Here is an 18,089-nt window from a genome sequence, read left to right on the forward strand (position 1 = left end):
AAAAAGAAAAAAAAAAAAGGGCAAATAAAGACATTTTAATTGCATGGGATTTCTGAATAAGATTTCAAAATAGAGGGAAAAAGTAGCTACGTGCCTGGTACACAGTGAGCCCTTTCTCTTCCCCTTTGTGGCAGAGGAATCAATGGAATTCATATAAAAGCAGGAGGGGGTGGGAAGAGAGATAGGAGATGCCTTGCTCGGTACCAGCAGGTCACAAGCCTCATGAGGCTGGGGCAGTGCTTGGAAGGCAGTTGTTGGCTCTATCTCCATGTGTACCTTTTTGTTCCTTGCCTTGGATTTGCTGGTCAGTGGCATGCTGCTTTGCCTGGCTCTCTATAGAGCTTGTAGCCTACAGGAATTTGGACAGAGTGGTACAGACATCGCCGACAGAGACTCTGATCACTGACTATCCCTTTAAATGCAGTCTCATGACTTAGTCTTTACTCCACTACCTATTAAAGAAGGAGACAAGGCGTACGTAGACAGCTTCAATTCAGACACCCAGAAGGACTCAGAAAGGCAAGACAATTTAACAGAGCTAACTGTGAGTAAATGCAAAGAATTAGAGGTGATCTCTAGAGCAAAGGGCACGGAGAAAGATTTGTAGGAAATCCTCAAGTGAAAGAAGGTGCAGTGTTTCCTTAAGTGTATTTGCATACGTTGTTCAAAAGGTGAAATTCTGCAAAAAGAAAGAACCTGTTTTGTTGTTTTACCATTTTTCCTTTAAATACAAATCTAAGTGTCTCTTAATATAATGTGAACAAATTCTTGATTTCCCATAAAATTCCAAAGCAGTGATTTTGTGCTGCAGGCACTACAGCCTTTTGCAAATGCAACCATTTATTCCTTAGTATGAACTGCATAGGAGGAATATCTGGGTGGGAAATTTGAAGGCATCCTTTTGCAATCATGAATGAAACCTCCAGGCTGGAGCCTGCAGCTGAACACCTGCACCTGTTGAGGGGTGGGCTTCCTTTGGGGAGTGCTGGAAGTGACTCCTTTCTGCTGGGGATGGAAAGGAGCTGGGGGTGCTGGGCAGCATGGAAAGCACAGAGCTTTCACAGAGGGATCCCTTCAGAGTGCAGGTCACTGTTTTATTAATTGAGGAGCATTGTGTCTCCATGTGCTGCACTGACCAACCATCCTATGTGGGTACAGCATACTAGAAAAGCTTGATTCTTGTTAGCCAACAACAGTCAGTGTGTCCCTACACCTTATCTTTTAATGGCAACCGCTACTGACTAGATATGGGGAGGTGCTTTAGCAGGTATCATGAATTGTCTAAGTATCTCTATTATTAATTGCAGGTATGACTATCTGGTGGAGTGCATTCTCAGCTCACCTTCATGTTGCCCATTGTCTTCTTTGCATTCATCCTTACTTGGTGCTTAACCAAAGGGAACTGCATCTCCTATGATGAGCTAAAAGATCTGAAGATTGAATTTGCAATCAATCTCTACCGCCATGCCTCTGAAGCAGAGAACAGAACCAACTTGGTCATTTCCCCGGCAGGTGTGGCCATTTCTTTGGAGCTGCTGCAGTTTGGAGCTCAAGGGAATACCTTCATGGAGCTGCAGGATGCTCTAGGATACAACGTTCATGGTAATGTACCGCATTAAAATAATATAATTTCCCTATGTTTTGCAGGAAAGCCTTACTAAGGAGATGACAATTGTACATGTCTCATGAACTATTTTTTTCTACCTCACTGCAAAAACATAACTTGGAAGTGTTTTCTCTGGATTTGATGGGCAGGTATCTGAGGACACTCAGTAGAAGGTACACACATTATTATTCCTTCTTTTCAAGTACTGCTTACTCTTTCACTGAAGTACAACTGCTCCTAGAGAAGGTACTTCCATGAACAGCAAAACTGACCTTGGTTCCCCAGGGCTTCATGGTGCCCGTTGGGAGCTGGCCTCCACTGCGTCCTCTGCAAGGAGATGCAAGGAGACAGCAGTCATTTTATCTCCTACCCTAATCTCAAATTGAGAAACTGAATTATCTTTAGGACTTATGCCTTTATCCTTGTGTGTTATTATAACTGGCTGAAAAGATGAAAATTTTCATCTTCTAGGAAAAAAATTAGAAGAAAATTTAGCAGAAGGTGACTGGCAAGAAATGAGTTGTATGGACAGGTGGATGGCACAATTACATCTTTCCATGAAAGCAGGCTAAAATAAAAGGCTCTCTGGGAAGAGATATGGAAAAGGCAGATATCTTACAAGCCGGCATGGATCAGCTGAATTTAAGGATGTTGTTTTCATTTTAATTGTGGATTATCTTACCATCTCACATCACATGTCCAAAACTGTTTGACATTATAGGCACAGTGTTTATAAGAAGTAGATGGCTGTCTCATCTTCAAAATTTGCAGCTTATATACAAGACTTATGTAAAGAGATAACACTATTATTTCTCAGCATAAAATTTACTTTCAGCATATGAAAACTAAAGATAAAACCGACAGTAATTTCACTGTCCTGTACTGCCATTCTCCATATCATTGCTATTCAAAACCAATATAGCAGTACAAACTAATTCTGGCTGATACACTTTCTGTAAATTTGGTAGGGTGATTTTAAACAGCATTAGTTCAGACAGGGATTTTACCTCAGAAATTGCCATGCTTTTTGTTGCATCAAGATTCAATTATTAAGGAGAGAATATTAAGTTAGAGAGAATATTGCACATTGAAATTCAGGCACAAATCTCCACACAAGATAATAACTAAGAGCAGTATAGATGTTATTAATGACCTGGTGGCTCTTTTGCACTGTCCTCCTTTTCGTATGTCGCAGAATATCAACCAGACATTCTATCTCTACTTTAATTTCTCTCTAGTTTATGGCATTAGCCATGTGCATTGAGGCTTTTAGCAATATTAATGTATGAATGTGAGAAGAAATTAGAATGGGATCCATTGTTATTATTCATGATAACACGTTTATAGTGGGGGAGAAAGAAATCATGTCCTCCAATGGTTTACATCTAATAAATAAGTACTTAGCCCAGATTTCATATGAGTAAAAGCATATATATATATACATATATATATACAGAGGGTGGCGACACACTGGAACAGGTTGCCCAAGGAGGTTGTGGATGCCCCATCCCTGGAGGCATTCAAGGCCAGGCTGGATGTGGCTCTGGGCAGCCTGGTCTGCTGGTTGGTGACCCTGCACACAGCAAACTAGATTATCTTTGTGGTCCTTTACAACCCAGGCCATTGTATGATTCTATGATTCTATGATATTCTGTTTTTCCACTAGATATTTGCATTCATGTTTTAGTTGGTCCTTCTTTCGCAATAATGAAGGATGTGGTTAAAATCTTGGCAGACTAAAAACAGTGAAAGCATTGATGGTTCATTCACAGAGAATCGGCTCTTACATGCACCCGTAATCTTCTTTTAACACTTGGAAGATTGATTCACCTTTATTCTAAAACTAAGAAAAGCGGTGTTTAAAGGGATGTCTTGAAAAAAAAAAAAATATGTGAAATAATACACTTAAAAATGTTTTCTCCTTGCTGTTTTATTTGATCCATGGTAGAGTATTTAAAAGTAATTTTGAACTGCTTTCTGAGTAAGAATTCAGGACTTTGGTTAGCTAAGTGCTTTGATATGACTGAAATTCCAAGCTCAGGACACCACACCTCACATTAACATCTGCTTCCAATTTACCATCTTTGATTTCTTTCGTCCTCCAGAGAGCCTGCCAAATGCTCCCGCACTAATGCAAAACACACAAGAAAAGCACTTTACACCTCAAACTGTGTGAGTTTTCTTGACATCTGTTCAAGGAGTTCAATATTTTATCCATTCAAGAGTAATAGATCTAAGCTTTAATACCAGTCTTCATAGAGGTGATCAGTCTCCCTGTAGGTTATTAGAGGAGCACTGCTAGGTTAGAAAACCCACACACTGGATTCTTGGGTGGTAGAAATAGGAAGACATGAAGACATTAAAATTTCTCTTTAGCTCAGCAAAAATCTGTATGATGCTGTAGTAGTCTCCTGATGAGGTGAGGGACCTGGCTGGGAGCTGGAGTGTCACAGTGACCTTACCTTTGGCTTGATGCTCAGCCTGGGGCAGGTCAGTAAAAGCAGGATGGATCCAGCCCACCAAAATTCTTGCTGATTACCTGCCCCAAATCACTCATGTCCAAATCTGCCTTCCCTCAGTGCTGCCTATGGGAAACTGAGGACTTCCTTCAACAGTCTCCCTGGGGTCAAAAATATTTCTAACCAGGACCATAACAGTGAGCCACACTGTGCCCAGAGTTCCCCAGGTGTTTGGCCAAGGCAGAATAGCACCGGAGCTGATTGCAGCACTCCAAAGAAGCATGGAGTGCAGTACTTATCTCCCTGAAGATGGTGGCCAATAATTTGTACATAACAGTGAATTGCTGAGCTTTCAGACAGAGATTAAGACATGTGATGACTTTCCACCTAGGGAAATCAGAAAGACCCTGTTGAACCCACAGAGCTAAGAGGCAGTGGTGTCTTGCTGAAGGACAGCAGAGCTCTACTCCTTGAGGCAGGCTTACTTATAGGAAGAACAACCTGAAGGAAGCTTCCTACAGGGAAGTGAAAAAGTCTAAAGGCTGTTATTGGGTGGATGTAGGTAAGTCTTCTCCAAGGGCTATAGGAAAGGGGCTGATCCACACACCTGGGAAGTCTGAGGTAACATGGAAACCATCAACATTGCTCAGACTAGGTGCAAGTGCTGAGCCTCGGGCAGTCACTTTGTCTCATCACAAACTATTAGAGTAAGCAAATTAATGCCAAGAAAAACAATTGTTAAATCACTCCTTGGGGAAGCCTGTTATAAATTTTGTGATTTTAGAAACACATGATCCTCCTAAGTTTGGAAGACTTACATCTTTGCTGGGCTTACAACATAACCTTGTATCCATCACAGCAACCACTAATGCTGGCCCACCACGAGTTCCCCAGTAACTGGAGACTGGGGCACTGTTCTGCTGTTTTCATTAGTATTTTAGTCAATCCACTACATTATTGAATCTTTGAATATTCGTAGTTTCTACAAGCATTTTTGAAGGGCAGATTAAAATTTAAAAGGATCTTAGCAAATCAGAGAATTGTGTGAAATGAATAGGACATCATTCAGTAAGGATAACTCAAAATTCTGCATTTAGAAGGAGCAATCAGCTGTTCAAGTCAAGAAACTGTGAGCTAATGAGCTGTTTTTTATAAAAGGATTGGATGGCTCATAAAAATTAAAATTTAAAGAAAAATACTGAATGAAAAATATATTTGTAATTCAAAAAGAACAGAAGTTATTGTCATTTGTATAAGAAGAGTTACTTGTAACAGATATCAAGAAACACATCAACTCTGTTTAGCATTGTCAGGCCTTATATACAATACAGCATCAGTTTTGGGCAGTGTCCTTCGAAACTGAAGGGTTAAGAGTAGCAGACAGAGCTGGAGCAGACAGGGAGATACTATTCCTAGGTTGGATATTCCTGTTCCTTAGGTTGGATATTAGGAAACACTTCTTTACAGAAAGGGCTGTTAAGCACTGGAATAGGCTCCCCAGGGAGGTGATCAAGTTACCATCCCTGAATGTGTTTAAAAACCATTTGGATGTGGTGCTCGGGGACATGATTTAGTGGAGTGTTGTTAGAGTTAGGGTAGTATGGTCAGGTTGTGGTTGGACTCAATGATCTTCAAGGTCTTTTCCAACTTGAATGATTCTATGATTCTATGATTCCTGGGATGGGTGGAACCACTGATGGCATGAGAAAGAGATGTATGTCAGTACTGTACCAAAAGCAGCTCAGCCAGTCACTGCTGGAAGTGCTCAGTCTCACAAATGAGAACTCAGAGGATGCCCCAAATGAATAACATTCCTTATGAACCATAAGAGCTATATTCACATACATAAAAGTGTGATCATGAGATTGTATCAGCCACTTGACGTATCTGCATTAGAGTGACTCCTACAGCAGCACAAAGAAGACTTTTCTATGCCCATTGTGTCATTATGCTCTACAGGAATACCCCATCACGTCAAGCTACTTCAGCTGTGAAAGTGCTTTGACTTTCAAAGGACAGTGGTGCCAGCAATATTGCTCAGAGCCCCTGAGATCTGATGCTTCAACATAATAATTGCAGTTGTTCCTTCTCTCTCCCCTGGCAGATCAAAGCGTGCAGGATATGTTGCACAAGGTGTACGAAGGAGCAGCTGACTCTGGCCAGGGTGCTGTGGTGCAGCTGGCATGCTCCCTCTTCATGCACTCTGGTGTGCAGCTCTCACCCCACTTTGCTGCACGTGTCGTGCACTGGGCCAACAGCAGCCTTCAGCAAGCCAACTTCACCGACCCCAACCAAACTGCAGCCCAGATACAGGGGTGGATCACCGGTAACCTCGCAGGTAGTGTAGCAACCCATGAGAATGATTGCACATGAATAAAATGTAAAATAAGATTAATGAGAGAACATGCATTTAATCAAGAATAAAGCTTTTTGCCACACTCCACCTTGCTCAAACCAAGACTCTTAGCTTGGAGAAGAGAAGGCTCCGGGGAGACTTCATTGTGGCCTTCCAGTACTTGAAGGGAGCATATAAACAGGAGGGGGAATGGCTGTTTACAAGGGTGGATTGTGACAGGACAAGGGGGAATGGTTTGAAACTGAGACAGGGGAGATTTAGGTTAGATACTATGAGGAAGTTTTTTACACAGAGGGTGGTGACACACTGGAACAGGTTGCCCAAGGAGGTTGTGGATGCCCCATCCCTGGAGGTATTCAAGGCCAGGCTGGATGTGGCTCTGGGCAGCCTGGTCTGGTGGTTGGTGACCCTGCACATAGCAGGGTGGTTGAAACTAGATGATCATTGTGGTTCCTTTCAACCCAAACCATTCTATGATTCTATGATTCTGTGATTCTAAGATTAACAGCCAGGAAATCTCACTCTTGCGCTGTTGCTCATTTCTAATGGGAGGAAGGAGCCAGAATAAGTCTGAATCTCTGACTGTAAGTTTGCAATATCAAGCCATAAACTCCTTGGCTTTATTCCTCTAATTTTTAAAATGGGAATCCTTTTCAGTGCTCTCAATTTTAACGAGGAGCAGCCAAACTCCCCTGAGACCAAGCTTGCTGCACAGAGCGCTTTCATGCTGTGGTGGGGACCATGGAGGGCTGTAAGCCAGACTCTGAAGTTAAAAAGTCAAAATAGAAAATGAAAAGAGCTCCACATAAGTAAGAAAGGTAGTGAAATTAAATGTAAATGAAAATGAAAAAAAAATAAAAATAAAAATAAAAAAGCAAGTCCTTAGAAGCAGTAGACAAAATAAATCCCCGATCTGCCCCATCAACTTAAATTACTTGAGTGTTAATTTGGGCATTAATACATAATGTGATGTTGAACATACACATTAAAGTTGCTACTCCAAAAAAAATCTATGCTTCTTAAATGAGCTGTAATAATTGATCCAACTTCACAATAAGAAACTGTTGCTCTAGAAGGAGACACTAAAATGGGAGTCCGTGTTGTGGTATTCACATGAGCATCATAGAATTATAGAACTACTAAAGTTGGAAAAGACCACAAAAATCATCTCGTCCAACCACCATCCCTTCCTCATCACGCCTGCTAATCATGTCCCTCATTGCTATATTCACTCTTTCCTTGAACACCTCCAGAGATGGTGAGTCCACCTCCTCCCTGGGCAGCCTGTGTCACTGCCTCACCACTCTTCCTGAGAAGGAATTTTTCATAATATCTAATCTGAACCTCCCTTGGTGCAACTTAAGGCTATTCTCTCTTGCCCTATCAGTTTTACCTGGGAGAGGAGGTTGACCTCACCTCACTACAACTTCCTTCCAGAGAGTTGTATGTAATAAATTAAAAGTGAATCACACCTTCAGGACTCTGAGATGCCCAAAGCAGATCGAAGTGAACTACTAATTAAATTAGGGAGGGGAAGAATTAGGCCATGAAATACAGATGACTTAGTTACTTCATCAGGAGATCTGTAATCATGGGTTGATTACATTAGGAATTTCTGGATCTTAAGATGAAAGACAGCAAAATACATCCTGGCATGTTTATGTGAGAAAATCAGTTAGGACCAGGACATTTGTCTGCCTTCATTCAATTCACACTGTGCAGGGAGTAGCACAATTTTGGCATGGCATTGACCTTCAGCATTGATAAATTTGACCATCAGGCAATCTTGAGGAGTTCCACCTACCAAACTGTACTATGTTTCTTGCTGTCTGGGCTGGTGGGCAGGCCTGGTTTGCTTTATTTCCTGCAGGAGCAGGACAGCCCATGTCTCCCTGTCCATCTCTCTCCCTTGCAGACAGGGATGTGCATGCTGTGCCTTCTGAGGAAGCCATGTCACCGCTCAGCCGGGTCGCTGTGGTGAGCACCATGTACTTCAAGAGCACGTGGCTGAAGAAATTTTCCTTTATGGATACCCAGATCTTGCCTTTTACCACGGCAGAGAGCTCAACCCTGAAAGTGCCCACGATGCATCACACAGCTGAAGTTAACTACGGTAACTGCTCTCCTTCCAGATTCATAGAGGTAGTATTCTCCTTTCAAAGGTTTGAAGTATATGGGCTGTGACACAACAACTCATGCAGTAGGCTTAATTTTCAACCACCAGGAAATCTACAACCTGTTTTAATATAAAAAGCTTCTTTCCCTTCTGCCCTAAATTTGCAAGCTTCACTTGGATAAAATCTTTCTAATTCCAAGTCTAAATTTCTTCAAGACAAATTTATATCTTAGTACTGTGCAAGACATGTCTTTCAACTTAAATAGTTTATTTCAGCTTTGATATTTAGTCCTAAACATATTTATGAGTAAATAATGAGATTGGTTAAAATGAAGATGCCAGGCTCATCTAGTCTTTTCATTAAATAGATACTCTAGGAGTCCTGTTATGTACTTTCCCAATTCAAGTTTATTTTCCTTGAAAGTAAGGGATAAGAAATTTATATCATAATTGTAATGGGTCATATACACACTTGGTATTTTGCTCTTAGAATTTCTGTCTTTGCTAAAATGCACTGTTTAGCGCACTGAGTGGTTACTCAAGCTGTACCCTACCTGTTCTGTTCTCCCAACGTTCCATTTTTTATTTCAGCTGATGAGTCACAGGTAAATTAGGGGCAAGGAAATCTTAATAAATGCATGCCTTTTTGTGCTGGCTTCTTGGACATTATAGGATTTCCATCATCCTGGTCATCAAGGTAACCTCACTGTCTATTTTTTATGAAATTCTTCAGTATTTGCAATGCTTTGAACTCTTTTCAACACGGGAACACCACTTTCATCTTGACTCATTTTAATCTGCTCTTCAAGCAGGTGCATTCTATCTTTCATTTGTGGTTCTAGCTACCATCACTTCTAGCTGTTAATAGTGCCATAATGAATCTGTGTCTAATGTTTTATCTTAAAATCAGATGGCTGGATCTGTGCCTTTTTACCAAATCAATTATCCAACCAAAAAGATACTAGGACCTACCTGATGTTCCAGTTTATCTCACTTTCTGTGTCCTTCTTTGACTTGTCCATTTGTTTCTCCAGGGAATATTCTGAAGTTTTTCAAATGAAGACCTAAAATTTCCCGGACCACTTTATTTTTCTTTATAAATACACTTCTGCTTTCTAAACTCTCATCTAGAGATGCAGACTCTGACTCTACAGGTTTCTGGAAAATCTTTGCTAACACACTTTCAATTTTCACATTCATTCTCTTTGAAATCTAAAGTGGTAACTACTCAAGACCCAGATTTGTCTCCCTGAAGTAGGTCAAATTTCATTTGCATCTCTGGCATTGCAAGTCTTCTTGTTCTTTCCTCATTCCCATTAGGTACCTCTCTGTTATTCAGTAATTTATCATCAAGCTAATCCTTTCCCATTATTTCCAGCAAATAATTGGAGATAAATTAAAAAAAAAGAAGAAGAAGAAGAATTCAGTATTCAGCTGCACCATTCTTTCTTCCTTTTTTTCTTGTTTCCACAGCTAAAACAGTTTCCTTTTCTTGTCACATCAAGCAGGCAGTTGGCCATTCATTATTTCTACAGCTCTTTATCTCGGAACCCACCTGTCTGAGGAATCATTCTTTTCCACTTTGCAAGTTTGCCTGTATTGCTGTGGCTTTGCCTGTGGTATTTCCTCTTCAAGAAAACCCGTGGTGTGTCCAACACACTTCTTTCTCCTAAGAGGATCGCCCGTTCCTGAACACACTCACACTTCTGCTTGGAGAGCTCTCATTCCTCTGGTGCATTCAACTCTTTTAGAAGGGAATTAACTTCAATTTCGAATGCAGAATTTCCTTTTCCAAAACCAAGTGCCTCCTCATCCTCATCACTGAGCAGTGTAAACTACTACATCAGCCCTGGGTGATGCTGTATCCCCAGCTAACTGCATGGCTGCTCATGTAGTCTAAAACTACATCACTCTTTGCTCCTTTGTTAGCTATCCAGTTAGACACAATGGGTTTCTGGGGACTAACACATACCTGTCAGCTCAGGAGCAAGCTTTTTCTCTGAACTTTTAGTGGGATGAGACATAAATGAGAAGTCTAAAATGTCTGAGCCAAATTCTTTGTTATTAGAAATGCTACAGATATTTCTGACTAATTTGTTTAGAAGTCATTAATTCATAGAATCATCTCATCCAAGCACCAGCCCATCCCCACCACACCCACTAACCATGTCCATCAGTGTTATATACACTCTTTTCTTGAACACCTCCAGGGACAGTGACTCCACCACCTCCCCAAGCAGACTGTTCCAATACCTCACTACTCTTTCTGAGAATAAATTTCTCCTAATATCCAACCTAAGTTTCTCCTGGTGCCTCCACCTCACCACAACCTCCTTTCAAGCAGTTATAGTGATAGGGACTCCCCTGAGCTTCCTTTTCTCCACACTGAACCATGCCAGTTCCCTCAGCTGCTCCCCATAAGACTTATGTTCCAGACCCTTCACAGCTTTGTTGTCCTTCCCTGGTCATGCTCCAGGGCCCGGCCAGGGACTGGTCTACTACAAAAAACAGAGACCTGAGATAACTTTCCTTCATTATCAAATTATTGCAGCTGTCCACCACCAGGATCCAAAACAAAGATCAAGAAAGTTTAGCTATGGACAATACTGATCTAGCATTTACTTTTTTTATCCTTTTAATGTGGCCATGCAGAACAAATCAGCCTGGTAACTATCAATGCTGCTAAGAAAGTGTCAAGATTCCTATTTGTGCAACACCGTTAGATACTGCAGCTATATTATATGTTCTTTTTTTCCAAGCAATTTGTTAACTATATTTGAATACTAATTTAGCTGTGTACCATTCCTATGGGATGCTCAAAATCAGTCCAAGCGAGGAAGACGAAACATCCCAACTCAATCATACCAAGTCTTTAGTTTTCTTTTTAATTAACAAATAAGGTCTGTATAACCTCTGTAGACATAACAGACTTCAAAATATCATCATGTCCATGAATTAAACCACTCCCATTCTGTGCAGAACAAACACAGATCCTCTCTGCAAACCAGAAGAGAGTTTTTTTCCAGCAAAACAACTCATGTTCTGGGAGATGGTTTTACCAGTGCAGTTCCCTCTCAGGACTGCATGGTGGGAGGGCTGATCTAAGAATCTAACATTCCTAGGTTCAAGCAGAACTACCAGCATGCACTGAATGCTATCTAACCCAGATTTGCAAAACTAGCAAACATTTTACACAAAACATTTAAGACATTCTATATCTCTGTGTTTATGAGAAAATATTTAGGTATGATGAACAATAACTAAATATATTCCACTCTTTATAAACACTGACTCAAAAAGCATGAGTATCTGCCCTATAAAACACAGCTACTACAGCTGAGTGAGAAGGGAGTAGGTTATTTTGAATGGTCTGCAGCAATGGTAATAATAATTCATTTGCTTGTAACTTGTATTTAACTCTTTCTCTGACAATTAATTCTGTGTGTTCCTGAAATGCTATCCATTGGATTTACAGGTGATCTTTTCTTCTGTGTAACAGTCCATTAGAATGCTTTGATTATCTGTTAATTGAAATATGGAATTAAAGTCATTGTTACAGCACGTCTAAATAATTACAAGGTTGGAAGCCAAACAGCTTTTACCTTTGAGACTGTTTTTTAAAACCTTCATCTGATTTTGATAGGTTTTTCATTTTTCAAAATGAATACACTGGGTGCCTCAATAAGTGTATGCCCAACTATTTTAGCATTTAATGTAGCTGTTGGCCTCCTGAAATAAGATTAAAACTCATTCTTAATGGTAGTAAAGAAGGAAACACAAGGAAAAGAAGGTTTCAGTTAATCAAGTAGCATACTCATTTTTTTTTTTTAATTGTTTCTTTCAGCAATTAATTTTTAGTGAAAAATATTAGAGGGAAATCATAGGGAAAAAAAGAAAGCTTATTCAAAGAACAGGCATTGCAGGAACTGTCACCATTATGTTATTGTCATTGCATTACTAATAAACATAGGATATTCCAAAAGTAATGCCTCCTAATTATTTCCATGGAAACTACAAAGGATAAAAAATAGCACAGTAACACTATTTGATAGAGCAGATTCTCAGCTACAAAACACTATTTTTCAGCCAATCAGCTCTGCTCACATGAGCTGGTGTGGTGAGCTATAGGCAATCTGAGCTGAGCCCATGCATCACAGACAACTCCTTGCAGTCCACTGGTGTTCTGAACCACTGGCTTCCCCACATTTGTTTTTTTTGAGGTGTGACTGTTGTTTTCTTTTTTACTTTAATGATGACATAAGATCTATATTCACATAAATACAGGTCAGTTCCAGACAGCAACTCAGGATGCTTTCAGTGTTGTTGAGTTACCCTACCTAGGGGAGAAACTCAGCATGTTCATAGTGCTTCCCAGCCACAAAAGAACACCTTTGTCCCAGATTGAGTCTCATCTTTCTGCCAAAACCATAACACTCTGGTCCAGCAGCTTAAAGAGGACGAAGATGGATATTTTTCTACCTAGGTAAGCAATCCTGTTCCTCTGAGATGACTTCACTACTCCTGTTGCCAGAATTACGTGTGATAGCAATGACACACACAACCTGCAGGACGGAACCAAATTAGGTACTTTGATTCACAATACTCTCCATGTGAAAGTATCTCTCACAATACATTCTCCACGTGAAAAACAATTTGTACATTAATACTCATCTCCTCCAAGGTAATTTTCGGATACAATTCAAAGAGCCCTTTTGCTACGGCCAAATAGAATGTTAAAGAGAGCACGTTCAGGAATACGCAAAGTTCACATGTCAAGAAGATTGAGAGGCAGTATGATTGCAATAGAGAGAGGTGAGGGATTCTTGCTGTTAACATCTTCAAGTGAAGAGCAGTTGCTTCTCTGGAAAGTGTGCTTAATCAAGAAGAAAGCATTGGGCTCACGCTGAAATAGATGAAGTGCGAAGGCTTGAAATAAATTGCATATTTCACCTTTTAGCTTTATGAAACTATCAATCCTACATTTAAATTACATTTCTTATCTTAATTTCAGGTTTAGTATTCAAAGCCTTTTTGATCTAAAGACAGTTTTTTCTGCCTTGGGAATTAGAGACGCATTTGATCCCACCGCTGCTAATTTTAAAGGCATTTCAGGTAAGAGGCTTGAATGAATACAAAGTGATCATTGACCCATCACGTATTATCTCAGGTAATATTAAAGAGATTCGGTAGAGTCAGGTGTTCTGTATTGACTGTACTTCTTTCTCTGTGAACTCCAAAACAAAATTCCCATTCAATCGATCTATTGATATTGCTATTGGCGTGGATGGCCTGGGAAGAATATAGGGGCACTGTCCAGATGTGCAGGGATAGGACTAGGAAAGCTAAGGCACAGATGGTATTGAACATCTGGAGGGGCCTGAAAAAAACACAAGGGATTCTTTAGATACATTGGGTAGAAGAGGCTGAGGTACTGAATGAATTATTTGCCTCATGGCCAGTCAGGCTTCTCACACCTGAACTTCTACATGTGTGTGTGTGGAGGGGCAGGGTGGGAGGCAAAATCCCTCCCATTGTAAGAGCAGAGAGAGACTGAGTCTGCCTCATGATGCTGATTGTGTACAAGCCCATGGGGCTGGATGACATGCAACCCAGGGTCCTAAGGGAGCTGACTGACATGGTTGCCAAGATGCTCTCCACCATGTTTGAAAAGTCCTGGCTGTCAGGCAATGTCTGGAAAAAGGGAAACATCACTCCCATTTTTAAGAAAGGAAGGAACCCCACAGGCCTATTATTTCAGCTATGGACTGAGCAAAGAAGTCCTTGACACAGACCTGGCTCGGATGTTTGGGCTGTCTGTATTTATCCCTACCAGACACATGCATGAAAAATCCTCTGGCCCAGCTCACCTTCAGCACAGTTTAGGTTCAGCCTAAGAGCCCTAGATTCTGTGGAAAAAAAAAAAAATTAAAAAAGGTAAAAGCATTATAAATTAATAAAATAAAAATGGTGTTCACAACAAAATGCATGAGAGCATTACTAATATTCACCTGTTGGGTTGGTTTGTTTTGCAGAGCAAGCTGGCCTTTATATTTCAGAAGCCATTCACAATGCAAAGATTGAAGTAACAGAGGATGGCACAAAGGCTTCAGGAGCTACAGGTAAATCATACATATAAGTGTTACTTCTCACCCCTGGAGCTTGTCACTACAGCAACAACTGCTCATCACAAAAATGCTTCACAAAAGTATGTCAGCATTTAGAAGCACACCCACTCCAAATGCAAACATTCGTATTTAACATTTCTATTTCACCTTTGTAATTGCACATAGGAACTCTTCCCTTTCCACGTTTGATGTTAGACTAACATGCAAATACGCAAGTGAAATCCAACTTTACCAGCCCAGGAAAAATCCAGTTTAAAAAAATAAAGCACTTTTTCTGTTGGTTAAATAGAATCATATAAAATCCTGAGCTGTATAGGACACACAAGGTTCACTGAGTCCAACTCAGCTCCACACAGCACCACCCAAAACCAATCTCTTTGTTCGGATCTCAAAAATCAAAGCATTAAAGAGGTTATTATCTGTTCATCTATAGCTCCTAAACTGTGACAGGGTTTGTTTCTGAAGACAGTCCCATTGGTACCTTGGAAGTTCATGATGTGAAAGTTTTGTCCTCTTCAAGGTATCCTAGGCTTGTTTCTAACATCAGAACAGTGATATCTGTGCACGGACAGTTGTTTCTCAGACACTTCCCATGTGAGCAGTGAGGACCAGTTCAGCAGGGACATTCCAAGTAAAATGTCAGCTCTGGACTACAGAGTCAATAACTCACCTCTGTAAGCTGAATGACATTTTCTTAGAAATCCTCCATCACAACATAAACATACAACAGGGAAACTGAGCTGTGCAATCCCTATTTCCTTTAAAGAAAAACAACATTAAGAAGTCACACAAGCTATACTGAAGTCCCTTAAATCCCCATTTTGTAAGGGCATCAGTATTTTCAGTGTTAATATTTTCATAGAATCATAGAATGGCCTGGGTTGAAAAGAACCATAATGATCATCTCGTTTCAATCCCCCTGCTATGTGCAGGGTCACCAACCACCAGACCAGGCTGCCCAGAGCCACATCCAGCCTGGCCTTGAATGCCTCCAGGGATGGGGCATCCACAACCTCCTTGGGCAACCTGTTCCAGTGCGTCACCAGCCTCTGTGTGAAAAGCTTCCTCCTAATATCTAACCTAAACCTCCCCTGTCTCAGTTTAAAACCATTCCCCCTTGTCCTATCACAATCCGTCCTTGTAAACAGCCGTTCCCCCTCCTGTTTATACACTCCCTTCAAGTACTGGAAGGCCACAATGAGGTCTCCCTGGAGCCTTCTCTTTTCCAAACTATACAATCCCAGTTCCCTCAACCTTTCCTCATAGGAGAGGTGCTCCAGCCCTCTGATCATCTTAATGCCTCCTCTGGACCTTTTCTAAGAGCTCCATGTCCTTTTTGTACTGGGGGCCCCAGGCCTGGATGCAGTACTCCAGCTGGGGCCTCACAAGAGCCAAATACAGGGGGACAATCACCTCCCTCTCCCTGCTGGCCACCCCTTTTTTAATGCAGCCCAGAACACAGTTGGCCTTCTGGGCTGCAAGCACACACTGCTGGCTCATGTCCAGCTTCTTGTCTACCAGGACCCCCAGGTCCTTCTCTGCAGGGCTGCTCTCCAGGAGATCTTCCCCCACTCAAATTCATGGTATAGAGTCTTATTCAAATTTTCAATTGAATTCTGTTGCTTTAAATGCTCATTACAATTATCCAAGTTTTCAGTTTTGTCGATATAGTCAATACTACATAGGTGCAAGGCAGAGTTGATTTGAACAAGGCTTATAATTGCTTCTAAGCCATTATAATTTTAGAGAATATTTAACCACCCCCATGCAGCACTTTGAAGATACTCAGTCTTTGCTGTGAGCTCTGACTGATTTCAGGAAGATGTAAGTATTTATTTGCTGTTTCCCATTTAGAAGAGGGGATTACATTTGTGCCTTGCTCATCTTTTGACTGGAACAGCAGGTAGGAATTGGCTTAAGGGTAACAGCACAGCATGACTTGGGCAGAGTTAGCACTGTATCAACAGCAACAATTGTTACCTTCACAATCCAAACCAGACTGACTCACCTCAGCAATAAGCACGTGTCCCATCTGCTCACAATCACACGACACGCCTTGTTCATTCATCCTCACCAAATTCTCTACAGGACAAAATCACTGGTTTACTCTTAGAACAGCAGCTCAGGCTCTGGGGTTTGGTACCGTGAGTTTTGAGGGCACAGCACAGAAGATGGAATGAAAATTGATGCATTTTACTAATATTTTCTTAATTGCATTACAGCAATGCTACTACTGAAAAGATCTCGAACACCTATTTTTAAAGCAGACAGACCTTTCACTTTTTTCCTGAGACAAGCCAATACAGGTATGAACACACACTTTCTGATTCAGCAGCAGAATCATTCACAAGTAGCACCAAAATTGGTATGAAGCTTGTTGTGTGTCTTCAGTCCAGGACATTTCAACAGCCAGGAACAGTGGGTTTAGATTTTAAAGCATACATAAGGAATAGTTTAATTTCTTTTAAAATATATAATAATAATAAAAGAAGGATAGTCAAGTCAGGAAAGGCAAATTGACTTCTATCTCTGTAAGTGTAAGATTAGTGATAGGACAAGGGGGGATGGTTTTAAACTAAGGAAGGGAGGCTTAGAAGTCAGGAGGAAGTTCTTTACTGAGAGAGTGGTGACGTGCTGGAACAGGCTGCCCAGAGAGGCTGTGGATGCTCTGTCCCCAGAGATGTTCAATGCCAGATTGGTTGGGGCTGTGGGCAGCCTGATCTAATACTGATCTAGCAGCTGGCAATCCTGCATGTAGCAGGGGGTTGAAGCTTGATGATCCTTGGGGTCCCTTCCAACCCACGCTACTCTATGGTTCCATGATTCTATAATTTCTACTATGGTAAGCACTAGAAGTACCTACTAAAGACTTTAAATGCCCCAGCACGGGAAACAGACCTCCGCAGGGCAATCAAAATCTCAAATGGGCAGCAGATGTAGCTGAAGTTAAAATACAATTTTTTCTCTGCAAAAAGGAACTTACGCCTGCACAGGTGGTATGCAGCAAATAGACTTCTGAGCACAGGCAGCAGGACTCCAGGGCCTGAAATTCCCCATTTTAGCACTACCTCAGCAGTTTGAAGGGGCATAGCTCAGCAGTTCAGAAAACCAACAGTCTTGTACCCAGCTACAATTCTAAATAGACATAAAAGTTTCTCTCTTCTTGTATCAAATATCAACACCTTCGAGGAGACTCTTCCCTACTTCATATTCTCATGAAACATTCAGGTTCACAAAAGCCATGGACGTGCGCTGGATGTCTCTAACAGACTGAGACCATGCTCTGCAGAAAGCCTAGAACTTGTGCATTCACTTCCACAACCATCTTCAGGATTCAGTAAAACACTGTTTGGGGCCTGCCTAAAAAGACATGAGGAAGTTATTTTCCTTAATTGCTCACAGCAGATAATTATGTTCATTGCCTGTA

General features: G+C 41.0%; 1 protein-coding gene across 1 annotated transcript; it reads left to right on the top strand.

Annotated features, from left to right (window-relative positions):
* The first annotated feature begins 310 nt into the window (after window positions 1–310).
* Window positions 311–17,016, top strand: SERPINE3 (serpin family E member 3). Its single transcript, XM_090149381.1, is given in 9 exon segments — window positions 311–544; window positions 1,308–1,602; window positions 6,170–6,403; window positions 8,337–8,534; window positions 12,822–13,020; window positions 13,549–13,649; window positions 14,570–14,656; window positions 16,885–16,970; window positions 16,972–17,016. Coding segments are annotated over 9 exon segments (1,371 nt in total). The 5' UTR covers window positions 311–418.
* The last annotated feature ends 1,073 nt before the right edge of the window (window positions 17,017–18,089 follow it).

The sequence above is a fragment of the Phasianus colchicus genome, chromosome 1 (genome assembly GCF_987193195.1).
Source record: "Phasianus colchicus chromosome 1, bPhaCol1.hap1.1, whole genome shotgun sequence".
NCBI classification, from domain to species: domain Eukaryota; kingdom Metazoa; phylum Chordata; class Aves; order Galliformes; family Phasianidae; genus Phasianus; species Phasianus colchicus.